At 47.1% G+C, this 19,457-nt stretch overlaps 1 protein-coding gene across 5 annotated transcripts in view; it reads right to left on the minus strand.

Annotated features, from left to right (window-relative positions):
• BRME1 (break repair meiotic recombinase recruitment factor 1) overlaps window positions 1–19,457 on the minus strand; it is a 547,771-nt gene that overhangs the window by 259,992 nt on the left and 268,322 nt on the right. For all 5 annotated transcript variants that reach the window (XM_078685587.1, XM_078685594.1, XM_078685593.1 and 2 more), the window contains exon 4: window positions 13,490–13,571. In XM_078685587.1, the coding sequence (XP_078541713.1) occupies window positions 13,490–13,571 (82 nt within the window). The remainder of the gene's footprint in view (window positions 1–13,489; window positions 13,572–19,457) is intronic.

A 19,457-nucleotide genomic window follows, 5' to 3' on the forward strand; every position in this document is an offset into this window, starting at 1 on the left:
ACGGACTCCCTAGAGTCGTATATTCTGATAACGGCCAGCCATTCTCATCTGAACTCATGAAACACGTTTCCCTTTTGTTAGGGTACCAGTGGAAGTTCCATTGTGTACGCCATCCAGAAGCAGCCGGTCTCGTAGAGAGACATAATCAGACCCTGAAAATCCGCATCGCCAAAATATGTAAAGAAAAAGGTGTAGACTGGATAGTAGCTCTGCCAGTCGCTTTGTTTTATATGCGCATGGTCGCACATTCCAGATCAGGTCTGTCCCCGTATGAGGTCGTATTCGGCCGCCCCCCTAACATGTGGGGTACACCTAGACCCCGAAGTATTACAGATGTTTCAAGTAATATGCTGACAGATTACCTAGCTTCCTTGATGTCTGCCCTACACTCTTGTCGTTCACAGGTTGCTGCCGCATTTCCAGACAATACCGAGGTGGCACCGCATGAAATCGTTCCCGGATGCATGGTTCTTGTCAGGAACTTTGATCGTTCAAGTCCGCTGGAGCCTCGCTGGAAGGAACCCCGACAGGTCCTCCTGGCCACCCGTACTGCCGTCAAGCTGGAAGGCAGGAAGGGCTGGGTCCACCTGTCACATGTGAAGAAGTTTTATGGATTGAAGCCTGTTTCAAAGAACATTTCCGAGGATTTTAAGGATTGCCAAAGTACTATTCTCAAGGACTGTCCCGCAAAAGACAATGATACAGATTCCTCCCTGTTAGAGAAAACTCCGCAACAGGAGTATAAGAAAAAATTAAGGTCTAGTAAAATAAGTCAGCCAGTTTGATTGTCTAAGTCCTCCCCTAGGTGAAACGGTTAGACCGGTTTCTGACATGTATAAAATAGACCCCCATAGTGAGAGAGTTAGTCAAAACTCAATCCGATGCATCGTTTTTCTAAGTTTCATATTGTTTTTCAGCCTTATGACTACCTGCACCAGTTATGCATTTTATTTGTATTTTCCAGTTTCTCATGTAAATAAGTCATCTATTGCTACAGTAGAGCACACGTTTAGTGATCTGCCTTCTCATGAACTCTCATATCGTCTTGCTATGCGTAATAATTCCTTTATCCGCATGTTACATTATTCACACCAGACCAGCAATGCCACTAATTGTTGGGTGTGTGGTCGACTCCCCCCTTTCCAGACACCGAAGGGAGTTCTGCCACTCTTTCCTTATCCATTTTCACATAATGGTTCATGTGGAGCATGGTCCACGTTAACGTCATCCTCAACAGATATGTCTTTTCTTAACAGTACATGTTTTCCAGACAAGCAAGGTCTTCCCCACCGAACAGGGTTAGATCTAGAAAATGAAGTTTACAATTTAGGTAATTATTCTTCGAATTTCATGGTCCTGAATGTTCAGTCTGATTCTACTCCAGACTTACCTGCTATGTCAGTACTACCAGTTAAAGGCGAATTATGTGTCAGAAAGAATGGTTCCGTACATGTAGGCCATAGTGATTGTACTACTATTGTCAAGTATAGTGACAGTAGGAAATCTATTTTTAAAGCTTCACGTCATTCTTATTTTGTTTGTGGTCAGACCGCATATGTTCGTCTGCCCCTCGATTGGGAGGGAACCTGTTACATTGCCTGCCTACTGCCACCAGTTTTCCTAGCCCCACCCGACTACCATAGGAATTCCCACCTAGTACATACTAGACACAAGAGAGACCTCCCGATTGTCGATTATACTGAAACTGCTCTAGAACAATACATAGATATCAATAAAGGTGTCTTCCCTTATTTAGGTACTGTCGTGAATAGTAAACTGATACGTAGATTAACGAGAACCCTTGAAGCAGTAGTGATTGAGACTACTTCTGCTCTAAGTAACTTAACCGAAGAACAATCCTTTATGAGAATTGTCGTGCTCCAGAATCGTCTCGTCCTTGACGTCATACTGGCCGATAGGGGCGGGGCTTGTAGAGTCATCGGATCTAGTTGCTGCATTTTCATTCCTAATAACGCGCCGTCTGTTTATTCAGCTATAACCAGACTCCATAAAATTGCCCATATGTTACACCAAGATCCAGGCACCTGGACATGGTCCGGTTGGTTCTGGAATATAATTTCCGCCTGGGGATGGAAAGTATTGTCCTTTCTAGGTATTGCAGTAGCGATCATATTCAGTTGCTGCCTCTGTATACAATGTGGCCCTGCGATTTGTGGCATTTGTGCTACCTCTTGTATTCCTAGTCCCAAGTCCCGTTCTAAATCCCGTTCCAAGAAAATTCGAGACGAGCAAATGATACTGTATGAAATGATTGATGGTATCATGAATATTGATGTTTCCTGATGGAAACGTAGTGACAAGGAGGGAATGTGGAAAAGTAAATTTTGCCATGTTCTGTGTCCCTACGTGTCCCCCATCTTATGTTATGTGTGCATGATTAATATGCATATGTATTCCCCATGTTTGATTAAAGACGCAATTACAGTTGTGTCCATCTCTAGTATGCCAGTTTCCAGTTCTCGTGAAAGCTACGAGTATTAGGCCTATGTAAAGCTACGTTGCCACGTTTCCCAGTGTGCACGTTATTTCATTGTAAAGTCCCCGTTTCTAGGCCTCAAAAGGGCCCGGACACCAGATTCAGCTCCTGTCTCCTGAACCCTCGCTGAGGAGCGATACAGCCCCCACCTGTATCCTCGACCCTTCACTTACTTCCTGCCTCACAGTGCCCGGCTCAGCCTGGCTCTGCCTCTGAGTCTGCCAAGAGTATGTTATGATTCTAGTTATCAGTCCAGCCCTCCTTCTCTGCATTCCTAAACTACTGAATCGCATCAATAGTTTCCGTCACAGTCTAGCCTTTACGTCTCCATGTAAGAGAAATACTGTATTTAATGGTCATTTAATATTCTTCATTACGCACTACATGTAGAATAATGCATGCACCAGCCTTAGAGTCTGTTAGCCTTTACCCCGATACCTTTTAGTTTATATCAACATGTTCCCTAAACATCAGATACTAGATATTGTTTAGGCACATGTCGCCCTGACTCTCCAGACTTCAGTCTCTGCTCCTAGCACAGAGTTCATAGCCCCCAGCTTCTCCTAGTAACACGTCATTGTCAGTTTGCGCGCACCATTAGGTTAGAGGTCCCGGCTCCTTAGGTAGCCCCCTCCATGTTTCCGCCCCATTTATGACATATTCTGTTACGTTTACATCACATGTCCATGTATACGCCTCTTGTTACACCCACTTTCACCCTTATCTTTCGCGACTGCTATTGACCACACCCACTGCTCCGCCTATCATATGTATTGCAATGCAACTGTTTTAGTATATATGCTTGTGTACTGTTATTAAAGTTAGCGCGCTCATCCCAGATTCAGCCCCGGCAGCTGCCGGGCCACGCCAGTCATTTCCTGTCCCCCCTGCAGGGCCCTGCCATCCTGTTCCCGTGCAGGTTGTCCTGTTCCTGTCCTTAATGCTGTATTAAACCTGCAAACTCCTACTACCTCGAATCTTGACTCTTATTTATTGAGCTATCTGTTATTACTATGTCCAGTAAAACCTAGATCCGGTATTATTTATTTATATACCACAATGTCCTTGCCTTAGAAGTGGAAGGCTTGTCAGATCCCTTAGAAGGTTGATGTTTTTTAGCAACCTTAGCTCCAGGAGATGGCAATACCTCAGACGCAGGCCTCTTTCTAGACGCTGAAGTGGAACCAGAGGCAATACTGCCAACCTCAGAGACAGGATTATCCGAATCCTTAAGCTTTTGTAGCCACAAAAGCAACCGACCCTCTCTATCTCAGAGTCTTCTGAGGAAAAGTTCTGCAGATCTTACAGTCCTTGACTTGGTAATCTGGGTACAGGCAATAAATAAATTTTTTGTGGGGGTCCTCTTTAAAAAGCCGGAGCTTACCACAAGAATCACAGGCTCTAAACAGAGATTTCTTTGAAGACATCCTTGAAGAAAAAATCCAAAAGGAAGAAAGAGAAGAAAACTGAGTAGAGCTCAGGGAGACTCCCTTCACACGACGTGCGGTAGAAAATCTGAGAGCCTGAGCCTCTGGGGAGAACCTTCTGGTGGGTGCTGGCGCCTGATTGGCTGTATTTTGGACTATACAAAATGACTATGATAGTCATAGGTGTGGAAGTTTTTTCTACTGTAGCTTTGGCCACTTTACTTCCTGGTTTGTTTTTATTGGTATTTACTATGTATTTATAGCATATTATTGCTTTTTTATGTACCGTGGGACTCCCACTCCGACGACGGGGAATGATTCAGGCATGTGAATCTATGAAAGACACCCCTAATACTGGAGAATCTAAAGTCCTAGGGACACAGCTCCTATACTTATACTGAGTTTAGAGGCTGGACTACCCTTAAGGTCCCTCCTATGGGTGGACCTGGGAAGGGGGTGGTTACACCCCTTTCCCTTGGTCCAGTTTCGCACCAGAGCTGGGGTTAGAGTGCCCCAGCAACCGGTTTGAACTGGGAAATGCATGGAGCACCTTGTGTGCCCCAGGCAGTGTCTGGAAAGCATTCACTGAAGGCAGCCCTCCCTGCCCCAATACACAAAAGCCTGTCTGGGGAGGTATTCCAAAGTGTTTGACACCTTACACAACATATTTTGATAAAGCCAAACCAAAGTTAGCATTAACCGCGAGGATTATAATGCACTTAAGAGTATATGGTATGGCTATATCATAGAACAGCTATAACGAGATGGTTCCGAAAGCTGCAGAGGGGCTCAGCTCATGCTAGGGCACCCTCTCACACAAAACCAAGCACTCTGCATCCAGGATTGTTAAGGCCTGCCATAGGAGTGACTTATAGGTGTATATGTGTCTATATGTATATATAGATATAGGGATACTATATCTAAGTGAGGGGTGATTACCCCACCTTACCCAGGCTGTGTGAACAGACCTGTGGTGTCAGTGTGGAAGGCAAACCAGGGGTGGCCAATACATGCTGCAGCCCCTGGTAGGCCTAAGGTGCACCTATGCCCTATGGTACACTATACAGGGGCTCACAAGGGTGACCCAGTAACCAATCTGGTATGTACCTAAAGTACATGGTATCAATTTAGAGAGAGAACAGCTGGGCTGTGGGTCTGATTGGCAGGCCCACAGCCACGCTAAAGTCGAAAAACCAGATAATCACAGCAAAAAATGGGGGTAACCATAGGAAGCAGACCCTACTCTCCTACACGGGCATCCAGAGAGTAAGGTGCCAGGCTGACAGCTTGCATACTATCTGTTAAGAAAGAGCAGATCCAGCTGAGAGGGCATCCTTGGATGGGAGCAGATGAGGATGGGGTGTGAGACCATGAAAAAGGCTGTTGTGAGGTCCAGGAGAATAAAGGCTGCTGTGTCTCCTCTGTCGAGGATCATTTGGATGTTGTCTGTAGCAGTGAAGAGTGCTGTTTCTATACTGTGGTTGGGCCTCAATCCAAACTGTGTTGCATCAAGGAGCTGGGGGTATCTGAGGTGAGTGGTGAGACATCAGTTAATAAGTTTATCTAAGGCCATGTCCAGCAGTGTGGTTGGCTTTGGTAATTTGCTGTGTGAGGCCAATATTTCTGAGATTTTTTAGAACGGCCACAGAATTTGGGTCAGTGTGGTATTCTAGGTAAAAGATAAGGTCCCTGAGGAGGATGAATGGGCTGGCGCTGATGATGAGGTGGTACGACAAAGTCTGTAATGTGCTGGTGGGATCCTGGTGGACTGTATATGAGGATTCTCCCCTGGAGACGTTTTTTGTGATGCGTATCTTGAACGAGAGGACTTCCATGTAGCTGGTACGGGTTTCCATATTAGTGGTGCAGCTGATGGTTATCTTTGAATATGATGGCAACTCTATCTCAGGGCTTGTGCTGATGATCTTGCCTGGTGATCTTGTTGCCGGTGGGGATGGCTGTAGCGATGTTCGTAACAGCGGTTGGGTTTAGCCATGTTTTTGTAAGGAAGAGCAGGTCCAGAGAGTGGTTGTTTAGTACACCCATATCTCTGTGGTGTGTTTGGTCAGTGAGCAGGTGTTGAGGAGCATGCATGAGGGTGTGGGTTGTTGTGTGGGTGGTGGTTGGCCTATGGGAACGTAAGCGGATGGCTGTGGTAATGTGAATGTGAGCGAGTGGGGTGCTGTTGGCACAGGATTGGAGGGTGTAGGGTGTGGGGTGTGGGAGAGTAATGAGAACTTGCAGAAGCATGTGAACACTCCCTCCATGTTGTGTGGTGCGGTCTGGCAGCAGTGCAACAAGCAACAGCCAGGGTTCAGACAGCAGAGGACCATAGGAGGGTAGTGATGTGTAGGTGAAGGACAAGGGTTCCTGATGCCAAGTGTGTTCCAGGCGCGGATGGGTACAGATGGGCTTGACTTTGGCATGCCTGCAGTGCAGCCATTAAGTAGGTCCTGGAGGGGAGGGGGGAAAGCAGGGGGTGGTGGGTGGTGTGCAGATGGATGATGGGATAGGATACTGCATATGTGTCAGACCACCGCACTTCTTAACTTGAATTGCGGTGGGACCTTGCAGACACGATATGTCCCGACTCCACTGCCCCTTACCTTTTACTCAAAACACTAAGGCCTATAAGAGAAGAAAGGTTAGGGTGCAGGGGAAGAAGGATAAACAATGATAGGGAAGGACAATAGCACTATTCTGCAACAGTAGAAAAAGCCCTGTCGTGGTTTGCCCTCCCCATAGACGTGGTAACTACCTAAAACAGGAATCCCGGGTGCAGAATAATGCTCAGTTAGTCATCACTGAGGATCAAAGAAGACATCATACGACCACACTTCTTGGCAAAGCTGTGGCCGAACGTAACTCCGGTTCGGAACTGGAGACGAAGCAGTGTCTGGTTCCACATTCCAGCTTTAAATATGGTGCGACACAGAAGTGGAGATCTGTCCTGCTTCATCCCAGTGTGACCCGGAAGACAGTGCCGATCATGGCAGGATCGGCAGTGCCTTTTTCTCTGCTAATCGGGTGAGTGACTGGATTAAACATCAATCCACTCCCATTCACCTTCATGGCAGAGCAGGTCAGGGGGGAGTGGTGGTGTGTGTGATGTCCCGGGGCCAGAGTAATGACAATATGTGCTCAGAGGGGCAGTCTATAATGCACACACTATGGTGGGGCTACTCTGTGTGTTATTCTTCCAGTGAGCTTGACAATCGACATTCAAGCCTACTGAAGGCACTCAAGGTTTACTGTTGTGAGGTCTCTGATATAGAGGGGCCCAAAGTGCACTCCTCTACTCCTACTATCTCCTCTATCCAGACTGAGAGAAAATGACAATAGTGGCAGACAAAATCCATTGCCAGGGGTTCAGGCCTTAACAACTGGATGCTTATATAAGTTGAAGTTGAAAAACATGTATAAAGCGCACTAACACCTAGCGGTTTCTTGGCGCTGTGACTTGGCAAGTGAGGGAGGACGGGCCTGGAGATTATTGCAAAGAAAAAGCTGAAGAGAAAAGGTGAGTTTTTAAAGCTTTACGAAAGTCCATGTAGGTGGAAAGGGACCGGATAGTGAAAGGAAGGGCATTCGAAAAACGAGGAGCCAAACTGGAGAAGCGCATGCCTCCCTGTTTTTTCCTCCTAAAGCGGGGAACCTCCAAGAGGACTTGAGTGGAGGAGCGAAGATTTCTGGTGGGGCAGTAGGCACGAATTTTTTAGTTGATAAACCCTGGGGCAGTGCCGGCAAGAGCCGTAAAAGTAAGGCAGCCTAGCTTAAACAGAGAACGTTGTAGGATCGGTAACCAATGGAGAGATTTAAGTAGAGGGGTGACGCGGTGGCACTTGGGAAGCCTAAAGATAAGGCGCGCAGCCTGATTTTGAATAAGCTGGAGGCGCCTAAGCTCATATGCCGGTATCCCGACATAGAGGCTATTGTCCTAATAAGCGTGGCCAAACACTTATTATGTAATATGTGTGCAGAACCCATATATTATGTATGTGTGTGGTTGGTGGTGTCAATTAGACTACACTTGTAACACAAGACAGTGATTACTTTTGTGTGGGGACAAGGTCCCTTTGATATACCCACAGTTCCCCTGCCAGAACAAAATCTATTGCGCCCCTTTTCTGGACAAAATCTGCATTTCTCTAGGAATGGGTTTTGGAGCCAGTACACTTTCAACCTGAGCCAATTTAATCCAATCTCAGGAGGGACTAAAGGTGTGATTGACCTCCTGGCCACGGGATGATACCACCAGAACTGAATGAACCCCAGAAAATTCCTGCAGACCACCTCATTAACCAGGCTATTAGGGGAGATAAATATTGCCCTTCTAAACCACCCACGGGGATCAGCACAGTGTTCAACCAAGTGGACTCAACAACCAAGCAAATCCTGTGCACCAGCCCGGGAGAGAATGGATTGGAACTGCTGCAGGATTGCCATTCTGCTTACAATCTAGGAAATAACCCACAAAGTCCTGTGAATTTTTTTTTGCTGGACGTTGTGGGCAGAAAGATAAACGTACTTGCTTGCACAAAGAGCTGAAATGCCCTTGCCAGAAAGGCCAACAACCACAAAAGCTCAGCTTACTTGAACTACCTGTCTGGGACACTTAGATTGACCATAACTGCCCTGGAGTCGAAGCAATTCTGCCGACACGGGTTTGAAGAACAAGTTACTTACAATAACACCTTGTCTGGTATAGACTTTATCTAGCCGCAGATTCCCTACCGTAGAATTATCCCCAGGCGTCAGACTGTATCTGGAAATTCTTGAGCGGTACCCCTGCACAGCAGTAGGTGGTGTTGTTCAACTCCGTGTCAACATCGTTCGCACTGGATGTGCCTATATAGGCACCACCCCAGGGTGTTGACATCAGTTTCTTTTCGTGACTTTAATCGCCAGACGCGTGGAGCCACGAAGAATGCTGATGAACTGTGTGCAGTGCTAAGTGCCTCAGAAGGGTATCCCTATTCAGACATCAGTTTGCAGAGGAGGGAGGATGGAAGGGTGGGTAAGTAATCTGTGGCTAGATAGAGTCTCTATCAGATAAGGCGTTTTCAAAGGTAAGTTATTTGTTCATCTGATAGAGACTTCCAGCCTCAGATTCCTCATCTTAGAGTAGATACCCAAGCAATGCCTCCTGGAAGTAGGTCTATGAACAGATTAGACCAAAAAGTCCAGTCAGACCTGTTTTGAGAAGGGTCCTGTAGTTCTTGATCCAAGAGATACTGGGCCAATTCCTGGTTAATATGCCTCTCCAGGATTTCAGTTGGAGCATGCAACAACAATGAGATCAGGCTTAGAGTTAGTCTCACCAAACTCCAGGATAGAGGCTGAAACATCTGATTCATAACCTGAATATCCTGGACTTGCCATTCAGGAGGATAAGCCCAGAACAGCACTGTGTCCAAAACAGCTCTGAAGAAATGGAGCGCCTAAGAGGGAGTAACGTTATGACTTCGGCATGTTTATAGTGAACCCCAGCGAATACCATAGTCTGGAGGTGGGAGACAACTGCCTGGGGCGAGCACGCCTTCAACAGCCAATTGTCAAAGTAGGGAAAGACTGGAACCCCTGACCTCCAGAGATGTGCTGCAACCACCGACATCACCTTGGTGAACACCCCAGGGGCGATGGTAAAGCCAAAGGGAAGCACAGCTAACTCAAAATGCTCTTTGTCCAACATGAACCACAGGTAACGTCTGTGGGAAGGCAGGACGGGGATGTGGAAATATGCGTCCTGCAAGTCCAATGCTACCATCCAGTCTCCAGGCTCCAGGGCAGACAGGACCTAAGCTAAGGTGAGCGTTTTGAACTTATCTTTCTTCAGGAAGAAGTTGAGAAGGCACAGGTCTAGAATAGGACGGAGGCCTCTGTCTTTTTTGGGCCCCATAAAGTAGCAGGAATAGCAACCACAATCTACTTCTGATGCCGGCACCCTCTCAAAGGCCCCTTTAGCCAAAAGAGCAAACCCGAGATGGTCCTTTGTCATGAATGGGTGGTGTGGTGTTTCCAAAATGGGGAGGGGTAGCCCCTCTGCATATTTTGTAAAACTCACTTGTACGATGTTAGGGACTGCCAGTGGGCAGATGATGAAGGTTCCGGCCCCCCTATGGGTGCCCATGCAAGTATAACGGCAAACTAAAGGGGATTTGAGGCTGCAGCTGCAAGGGTGTTGGACTGGCCCAACCTCTGGCTGGTGTTACCACATGGTTTGAGGGAACTTTGACCGTGTCCACGAAAAGGCTGGAAAGCCGGATGGCCTTGGTGGGAAAGGATGTGGATGGCAGCACCTCCTGTAGCCACGAATGGGTGACTGGCAGACTGGGGTTGTCTTTTCTGCTGTCTTTAAAGCACTCCAGCACTGAGTCTGCCTTTGTGCCAAGACTTTTGGAAAGAGGATGGCCATAGGGGAAGTTTGGATATCTGTTGAAAAGCCAGTGGTTCTCAACCAGGCGTGGAGTCTAAGTGCCACAAACGACATAATTGTTCTGTCTAGCAACTCAGTCATGTCCAGTCTACAGCTGATGATGAACTTTGCTGCATCTCGTCAATCGGATATGGCTTGGGTGAGTATGGCTTGGGCCTTCTTCAAGATCATAGGCAGCACTTGCGCAGCAGAATCTCAAACAGTGTGTGTATTGGCCCAAAAGGCACAAGGTGTTCACTGACCACAGTACTGGGCTAGCGGAAGAGAACATCCTCTTGCCAAAGGTACTTATTTGGGGTGGGGTGCTGGGTGAGGAAACTGGGGTCCGCAGGAGCGGCATGATGGCGGTGATCTGTCATCCTATGCACAGGAGCACCTGTGAAGAGCTTGAACCAGGCCCCAAGTAGGACATCAGAGAGGGATTTGTTAAATGGAAAGAGTCGCTTGAAAGGGGTAATTCCCAGCTGAAGCACCTCTGTCAAGACATTCATCTTGACTGCCACCATAGGCAACTGACGGTCCAGGACCTTAGCTGCTCTCTAGGCTCCCTCCTCCGTAGCCACGGTAGGAGGAGAGATCACGCCAGTGTCTGGTGAGGTGTCTAACCCACTGGCATTCGCCAGTTCCTTGTACCAGTTGTCCTCTGGTTCATCTGGGGGGGTGATTGAACGAATAAGGGTACTGAAACCCCTCCCAATCGTCTTGCTACCCAGGTCTATCAAAAGAAAAAGCCATTGGCTCGGCCTTGGAGGCCATGGTACCGTCCAGGACATGAAGTCGACATTGTGCGACTCAAATCTGGCTCCGCATTGGATTCGGTAATGACAATGAGGTCAGTGTGGGAAACAACGGCACTGGAGCGGGCTCGCTCCGGATCCAACACTGAATCCATGGGGTCTGACTGGCGCCAACGATGAACCCGCCAGAGGAACCTGCCAGAGGAAATCCAGTAGGGGTCCCTCCCAAACCTGTGGGGCCCAAAGTCGTTCCAGAGGGGTCGGGGCACATATGAGGTGCAAAGCTTGATAGAACTCTTTGAGTTGGGCGTGGGTAGCTCTGGTTCCTGGAAACTCAAGTATGCGCAGAGCGGAACCAGGCATAGGCTCTTTGACTTCTTGTGCTTGTGGGAGTTACTCAACGTTTTAGACTGCAATGACGATTGTCGTGAGTGGCTCTGCAATGTCCTAGGACCTTTGCTGTGACTGGGTTCATAAGCGTCGCCGGGTCGTCTGATGTCGGGTGGTGAGGAGCTTCAGAGAACATTCCCTCAGCGCCTTCAGGTTCCTGGCTCAGCAGTCCTTGCAGGCCTTGGAATGGTGGTACTGCTCAAAGCACCACAAAAAACCCAAGTGTGGATCTGTTACAGGCATCTGCCTGTAAGCGGCATCATGGGAAACGGCCACTACAACGCGTCCGTTTCCACGCATTACCATACGTAATTCTGGTTGTCTGGTGCAGGAGGTGTTTGGCACTTCTGCCTTCCAATGTGTATCTCTATTTAGTATGTATAACATTTAACTTGCCTGTAAATCCTTTTCTTTTTATAAAGCTAACAACTACCTAAACGTTCTAGTGCTGCCACTTACACCACCTCTTACAGTAAGACTTGTCTGCTCAACCCTGCTATCCTGCCATTCAAGTGCTAAATTACAGTACTCAGTCCTCCAGTTGGAGGGCCCCAGGACACACTGGTAAATGACATTCATTGTTTTAAGTAATGGCCGGGGACCTCAAGAAACGTCCTAGCCACTGCCGCCATCTGACATCTTCTGGTGCCACCTGTCTGTGGAATGGCTGTCCCTTTACTGTGACATTCAGTTTTCTTGGTTTCTCTGATTACGCTCTGGATACCAGTCCCTTCGGTCAGTTATCCTGATCTGACAGTTCGGCAGTTTGCTGATGTGACTTTTCTGGTGTAGCCTGCCTCTTTCGATGATGGGTGTCTTTGACTATTGCTGGCAAGGTCAAAGGGCATCCTGGGTCTCACAAGCTGTTGACATGGAGTATGCAGCTGTACACTCCACTCATTAAGCTTTTTCACTGGGATTGCTTGGATTCATGTTTGAGGCATTGGAATCTACTTCCAACATGTCACTGCAGTCAAGCTTAGTGGGGAGTAATAGTCTGGGAGCTATTTCACGTGACATAGTGCACAGTGCTCTTCCTGGCAATACATCCAGTATGTGGGGTAGGTCCTGAATCCCTTGGATATACGTAGGGTGTTAGTCCTGTATAATGAACTGGTCAGGTCATGTAGGGAAACATATAGGTACCTTACAATAAAATATTTCCCATCACAACTGCTGCACTGGTTTTGAGAATGTGTGGCCATGCGATTTCTAGACCCTGTGGAGAGCTGGGAGTACATCTTTTGACTACTTTAGTCTGGTTTCTTTGGCTGCATATGCACTTGTTCTTTGAATCTGAAGTGAAAAGTCTGAGATGGCTTGTGGAAAACTCTTGGTTGGGGAACACTGACAGTGCCCATGGTCTTTTTTCTCCATGTTCTCTTATCTCTAGAGATACCGTGCTGTGCTGTTCAACTGTAACCACCTTCCCCTGCTTAATGTTGTCGCTATTGGATTTTCCTTATTGGGCCTGTTTTATATCTTGACGGATGGGTTACTCCGTTACAACGGTGACGGATATCCCATCCACCAAAATATAAATCCATTCTATCCTATGTGATTTATATTTTGGCAGACAGGATATCCATCACCATTGTGACGGAGTAACCCGTCCAACAAGATCTAAATCAGGCCCTTAGTTTTTGATTAGCGTTAAACATACAGCGTTTTTTCTGACCATTCTCCTTGAGGTGGCCACAATCAAGAAAAGTGAGTCTGGTGGGTAATATGTTCATAATGTTGATAGTGTTCTGGTTGTGACCGGCCTGTTGTTCAGTGTTGCTGAGAAGGTAGCCACTGGCATCCTCTATTAGCAAAATAACAAAGAGCACACCCAGCGGGTGCAAGCATTGATTTCCCATGGATAATTGATTCTGATAGAATACGTAAAAAGTTAAAGCTATCAGTTAAATAAAATGAAGCTTAATTTACACTTTCAGAATGAATCTGGAATAACATATTTCCTGTTACGCTGGGTAAAGAGCCATTTCACATAATTTACCTGTGACAGCACTGGAGAACCAAAGGCTGAAGTCTCGTGCTGCATCGACTGTGAGGATGTCCTCTCTTCTATCTGAGATGCACTTCAAAGACAGAAGGGCAAAAGAACAGTGATCACTGTGCCTAGATTCTGAGGTACTGCTATGTGCAACTGATATGCTCTCCCAGTGTACAACACATAAACTAGCTGTCACTTAGTGCTGCACTAGTTAACCTCTTGGCTAAATGTTATGTTTAACAATTTTAATAAAGTTAAATCAGCATCAATGAGGTTAATATAATTATGAGGCAATAACATTACAATGAAAAACAACAGCAGATCTGCAATTTGCAATTAAAGAAAATAAAACATTTCTGTCAAAAATAATTCACAAACTTTTTAATCAAATACATTTAAATATACAATGTGAAAGGTTTCAAAAATGAACAAAAGAGATGCTGGTGGAATTTTTTTTTTTTTAAGTCTGGAAAGGAGAGAAAGATATGGAAAAAAGAGGGAGATGGAGAAAGAAGACCGACTGTAAAGAGTTCAAGGATAAACTTACATGTAAATACTGTTGGGAAATAATTCAAAGAAGGATAATATATATTTAATCTTAGTAGAAAAATTAAGGCAGTATGTATGAATTCTTTCATGGAGGCTCAACAACTTCACCTTGAGGAAACGTGGGTTAAATACAAACAGATTTTCTTGATAAAAAATAGTTAATGGTAACCAGCATGTATTTCTTTTAATGGTATTTTGAATGAAAGACACATGCGTTATCAATTCAATGATTTGCAAAGATGGTATTCTGCCAGTAAAGGAGAAACAGTGTAGAAAACTCTTTCAAACGTGAACTAATTTTCTGCAAACCAATGTAAATATTCAGAGTTAATGTTTTATAGTTGACAATTCAGTTAGGCTTGTCCAAAAATGAAGGAGATCCCCCAAAAACATTTGTGAAAGTTAAGAGGCAAATGCAATTTAAGGGTGTAGTTCATTTTACACCCTATTAGTTTACAGACCTTAAAACACTTTGGGCTACATGTATGTACCTTTTTTAAGGTCGCAAACGGTGCGATTAGCAGAATAAAGCCGTTTGCGACCGGAAAAAAGGATTTTCCTATGTACCAAACCCTATTTGCGATTCGGTAACCTATTACTGAATCGCAATTAGGGTTTGCAATTCAGTGTTAGGAGGGGGCATGTTTAGGGAGTCCCTTTCTAATACCGAATCGCAGGGTTTGAACCCGAAATGCAGTCGCAAAACATTCACATTTTACCACCAACTTCAAGTTTGTGGTAACGGGCTACATTTAAAAAAAAAGATTGCTTTATTTAAAAGCAATCACGGACATGGTGCTCTGCTGACCCCAGCAAGCCACTATCCCCGTGATGTCAGATATTCCTAATGGGTAACTGTTAGACCTGTCAGCCCTAGGGTGGTCTTTCCCTATTTTTTTCGCTTTTGCCTCATTTTTTCCACCTTCTTTTTGTTGGCCGTAGGTCTCCGAGCACCTTCCCATTGCTAATCAATTCTAAGGTGCAGGTGCTCTCTTCCCCCAGTATGGCTGCCACTGACCCCTGCTACTGCAGCGTGGTCTTTTTAGGCGCACTCTAGTAGCCAGGAGCTGGCTGGAACCCCTAAACATTGTTGCGACACCAGCCCACCCTCCCTGCCCATAGCTAGAGTGAGGAAGCTCCTGGAGCCTTCGGGAAGAGGGGAGTGGTCACCAACTGCCATCTCAGAGAGAGGTCACCTGACCTGGGACTATAAAAGAAAAGGGAGGGAAACTTTCCAGTCAGTTGGGGCATCACTGACCTGGGGGACCCTACGCAGGAGACTTAGGCGGTAGGGCCTAGTCAGAAACCTATACCACTGGGGGTGACAGGGTTTAGGCACTGCCCACCAAGCTGAGTAAGGAACACTGACCGAGCCCACTGACCTGGCCCAGCGGGAGGGGAACCCAGGGACCACCTGAAGTGACCTGCTGAGGAAACTTTTCAAGCCTTCAACTCCAATCCCCCCCCCTTCAAGCAACTACCTTCAAAGGGTGCCAGAACCACCAAGCGCCAAGAAGAAAACCACCTGTGCTATCCAGGACAACTGGGGATCAACCAGGTACCGGGCTGTGCCATCTCTGCCCCCTGGGTCCCTGCGCTGCCCTGCATCATCCCCTCTGCTGTCCTGCCTTGACTGAACTCACTGGGCTTATAATCTGGCTGCCCTACCTTCCCAGAGCTCTCCTACTGTGCCCCTGAGAAGCGCTGTACTGGTCCCCAAGCGCTGCAGCCTGCCGTCCTGTCAATTGCCTCTAAAGCGCTGTGAACTGTCCCTGAGGCGCTATAATTTACCAGTGCCGTACTGCCTGCACCCGTGCTGCCCTGCTCGCTGCTCCGCCTTGTGAGGAACTTAGCGCTGTGGCTGAGAAGCGCTGCGGCAAGGCCAGACTCACCGCTTCGGCCCGGGAGTCCTCAGGGCTTCCCCTGTCAGCGCCGCGGCCCGGCGCTCCCTCCTTGGGGCCAGCGCCGTCAACTTTGCCCCCGCAGCGGCCCCCGGTGTCAGGAGTGGGCCGCCGGAATTTCTGACAGGCCGCGCTGTGCCGCGCTAGGCCCTGAAGCCTGCGACCTGCATCGCGTGAGGGGGCGCATCCTGGACTCCGCCCCCACTGCCCCGCCATTGGCTGGGCCTGTTGCACTCCTCTGCCGGCCGCGCTGGGATTGGCGGCCGGCTCCACACCTACCAGGGACCGTCGGGGATTGGCCTAGAGACGCCGGGAGAAACCCCGGATCACCGGAGCAACGTCGGGGCTGTGGGGAGGCCCGGGAACCGCGCCGGAGCTGCGCTGGCCTCTCCTGATCGGCCCAATTCCAGTCAAGGCTGAGAGTATCAGCGAGGGGGATCCGGAGTCAGCGTGAGCCCTCTCCCCCTGCCAAACACGCTGTAACGCCCAGCAAGGGCCCGGGAGGGCCGAAGGTAAAGGTGGAGGAGGAGGGCGGAAGGCTCCGAGTGCGCCCCTCCCCTGGGAAAACTAGTGACTGGGCCCCGTTGGCCCCCAATTAGCCTACGAATGAGTCAGAACTGGGGCCAGAGTATGCAGTAGGCCCCCGTAACTGTGGGTTAGTGGAGTTACCTCCGGAGATGTCACCAGGGGTTACTAAAAGAGCTGTACTTGCTAAAGCAGACAATGAGATGTTCTTTCTGGCTTCATGAGAGGTTTGCTGAATGCCCACAGTTATATAGTGTAATGGTTTCTTTACGTAAGGAAATGTCTATCCTGGCCTGATGTCACGTTCATATTGCTTATTTATTGAGAAGCTGACTGCGACCTCATGCACCAGATCTGCCCCTGCTAAATGCAATATGATGGTTGTTTCCACTAATGAATATCTTGCAGGTGCTGACTAGGAGCAAGGCTGATGCCAGGCCTACAGTTATTTAATATTTAATATTTATGTATTTATATATTTATGGCTGAGTAATGAAAAGTATGCTTTTTAAGGAAATGTGAATTGAGTTAATGTTACCTTGATGACTTGTTCACCCTGAATGAACTATCAACCGTGATCTTATTCTAGATAAAAGTACATTGTTTAATCAACCTCACTGGTGTGGTCTCAGTCGTTGCGTGCATTTATTGTTTCAGTGGATGTGTGTGCTGTGTAGTCACTTAACACCTAAGCTTTCGGGTGCCTACCCACTCGAGCCAGGCTACCCCCCAGGGAACTGGTGACCCCAGTTCCTACATTTGGTGGTGAGCGGTAGGAATCAGGACCTGTGACTATACAGCACCCTCCAGTGGGACAGGGTGCGCCGCAATTGGACTAGACACCTATCATGCATGCAAGCCTAATCAATTGACCACCCACTGTCTAGCCTGAGTGTATAGAGACCTGTTTGACCTAATCCTGTTACTTACATCCTAGTATCTTTCCTTTATTTATCTGGGTCCCCACCTGTCAAAATGGAGTTGCAGCTGGACAACCTTGAAGAGTATACAGTGGTGCAGTTACGGGAATTTTGTCAGGGGATGGGGGTGCCGGTTGGGCGGAGAGCCGCAAAGGAGGAACTCCGTACCGCCTGTGATATCCAGTTCCTACAGTAACAAATAGCGGCCTACCTCATTAATATTCATGAAGTAGGTCTATTTGTGACCCCCTCTATGAATCAATAAATGAAACTCATGGAGTTTCATACATTCACAATAGCGATTACCTAATTGCAATGCACAGGAAATAGCAATTAGGTAATTGCTATTTCTAATATTGATACATGTGGCCCTTCATCACAAAAAACAACATATAACATAAGATCCCTTATTTTTCATGACATGACCAACATTATCATCCACAATATTAGAAATCAAATCTCCATGTTGGTACTCTGAAATACTTAAAACGTGTTCCTTTAGTAAATCCTGACTGCTCTTTGCCACACTACAAGGACTGAGCTAAGGATTTAATATTGTGAATCCAAGGACCATCTTTGGGGTCTGTAAGAGTATTGCATGTTGAAGTCTAACCAGCATCACCACATAATACTCCACCTTCCTACAAATTCCATTTTATGTTTAGTTGTTTTAAAATAGGCCTCATAAATAAGAATTCTTTCTTGTGACTGGCAGTAGCCCTTGCTAATTCCTGAGGTCTGATGAGCTTATTACCAAACATGGTAAGCTGTTTTTTAGCTTTTGAAGCAAGCACAATTTGCATGAGTTCAGTGTATTTCAACAATAACATAATGATTCCTCTTGGCTTGTTCTAAGTGATAGAGCTGTTTGGAGATTGGCAAATAATCCAGGTATGAGGCCTACCAGAGATGGAATAAAGGATTTTAAGAAGGTTATAATTTCATCCTACTCGGCTACCTCTGGGAGATCATAAAGTCTCAGATTATCGTGTCAATTTAGTTTTTCTATTTGTTCTGCCTGCTTTCCTTACTCTAATGGATAAACCTTGCACATCCCTAATCCTTTGTTCAATATCCATCATAAATGTCTCCATAGTCACCTGCCTATCTTAAATCTATTACAACTTTTTATTGGTGAAGACCATGAAAGGTTGAAGACCTATGACTTCACAGAGAATTTTATATCCAGTACAGGTTTGAAGATGATTCAGTAGGTGACAATGGACCTCTTTTGACTTCTTTTTGTTTTGTACCTGAGGAGCTGGAACTTTTTATAAGATTTGACTGACTGTCAAGAGAAGCATTACTATTGCTCACGTTCTTTCTTTGTTGAAATGTGATGTCCTTAGATATGGCCCTATAGGGTTAAAAGTTTTAAAATTTGGTGTTGCCAAGCCTGAAACTGTGTATGACGTGTGCTCCACGGGTTACTCTCCACCTCAACCCAACATCTTACTGGAGCACCCCTCTTGAGGCTCCACAGCCCAAGGTGTGGCACTCAGAGCCGGAGAAATACCTGTGGCAGCACAAAGTGAAGAAGCGTGGCAGCTCTCGTTTCCCGCAGTATGAGTCTCGGAGCCTGCTCCTGGCCACGCAGCCATGAGAGTGTGCAATTGCCATTGAGGGCAACGACAGGCTGCGGCGGTTAGAGCCCGAGTCATGCACATCTTCAGCACTCCGCTCTTTGAATCAATTCTTGGTAGCCGCCCACTGGGACCGCTATACTGAATGCTGCTTGGACTGCCGACCTGCTCCAATATCACTGCAAGGTGGCAGTGGCATGTGGCAGGTGCTTCCAAGCCCTAAGTTGGTAAAGACTAGTCTGCAGGGCTGCTTATAGGCCGCACAAGTAGTGGTACGGGCTTACGCTTTTATCAATGCCATTCTGTAGCCACTGCAACCATTTCTAGCTACACCGCGCTCTGAGATCCTCACACCTCCCCACCTCCAGCGCATGTGGCACAAGACCACCCGAAGAGACAATCAGAAGTGGTGCCTGGACTAGACGGGCGGGGTGCAAACAACATAGGACATTGTCTATGACCATGGCACATTGCAAGTCCCAGGAACAGCATG

Source organism: Lissotriton helveticus, chromosome 1_1, assembly GCF_964261635.1.
Source record: "Lissotriton helveticus chromosome 1_1, aLisHel1.1, whole genome shotgun sequence".
Taxonomy (NCBI): domain Eukaryota; kingdom Metazoa; phylum Chordata; class Amphibia; order Caudata; family Salamandridae; genus Lissotriton; species Lissotriton helveticus.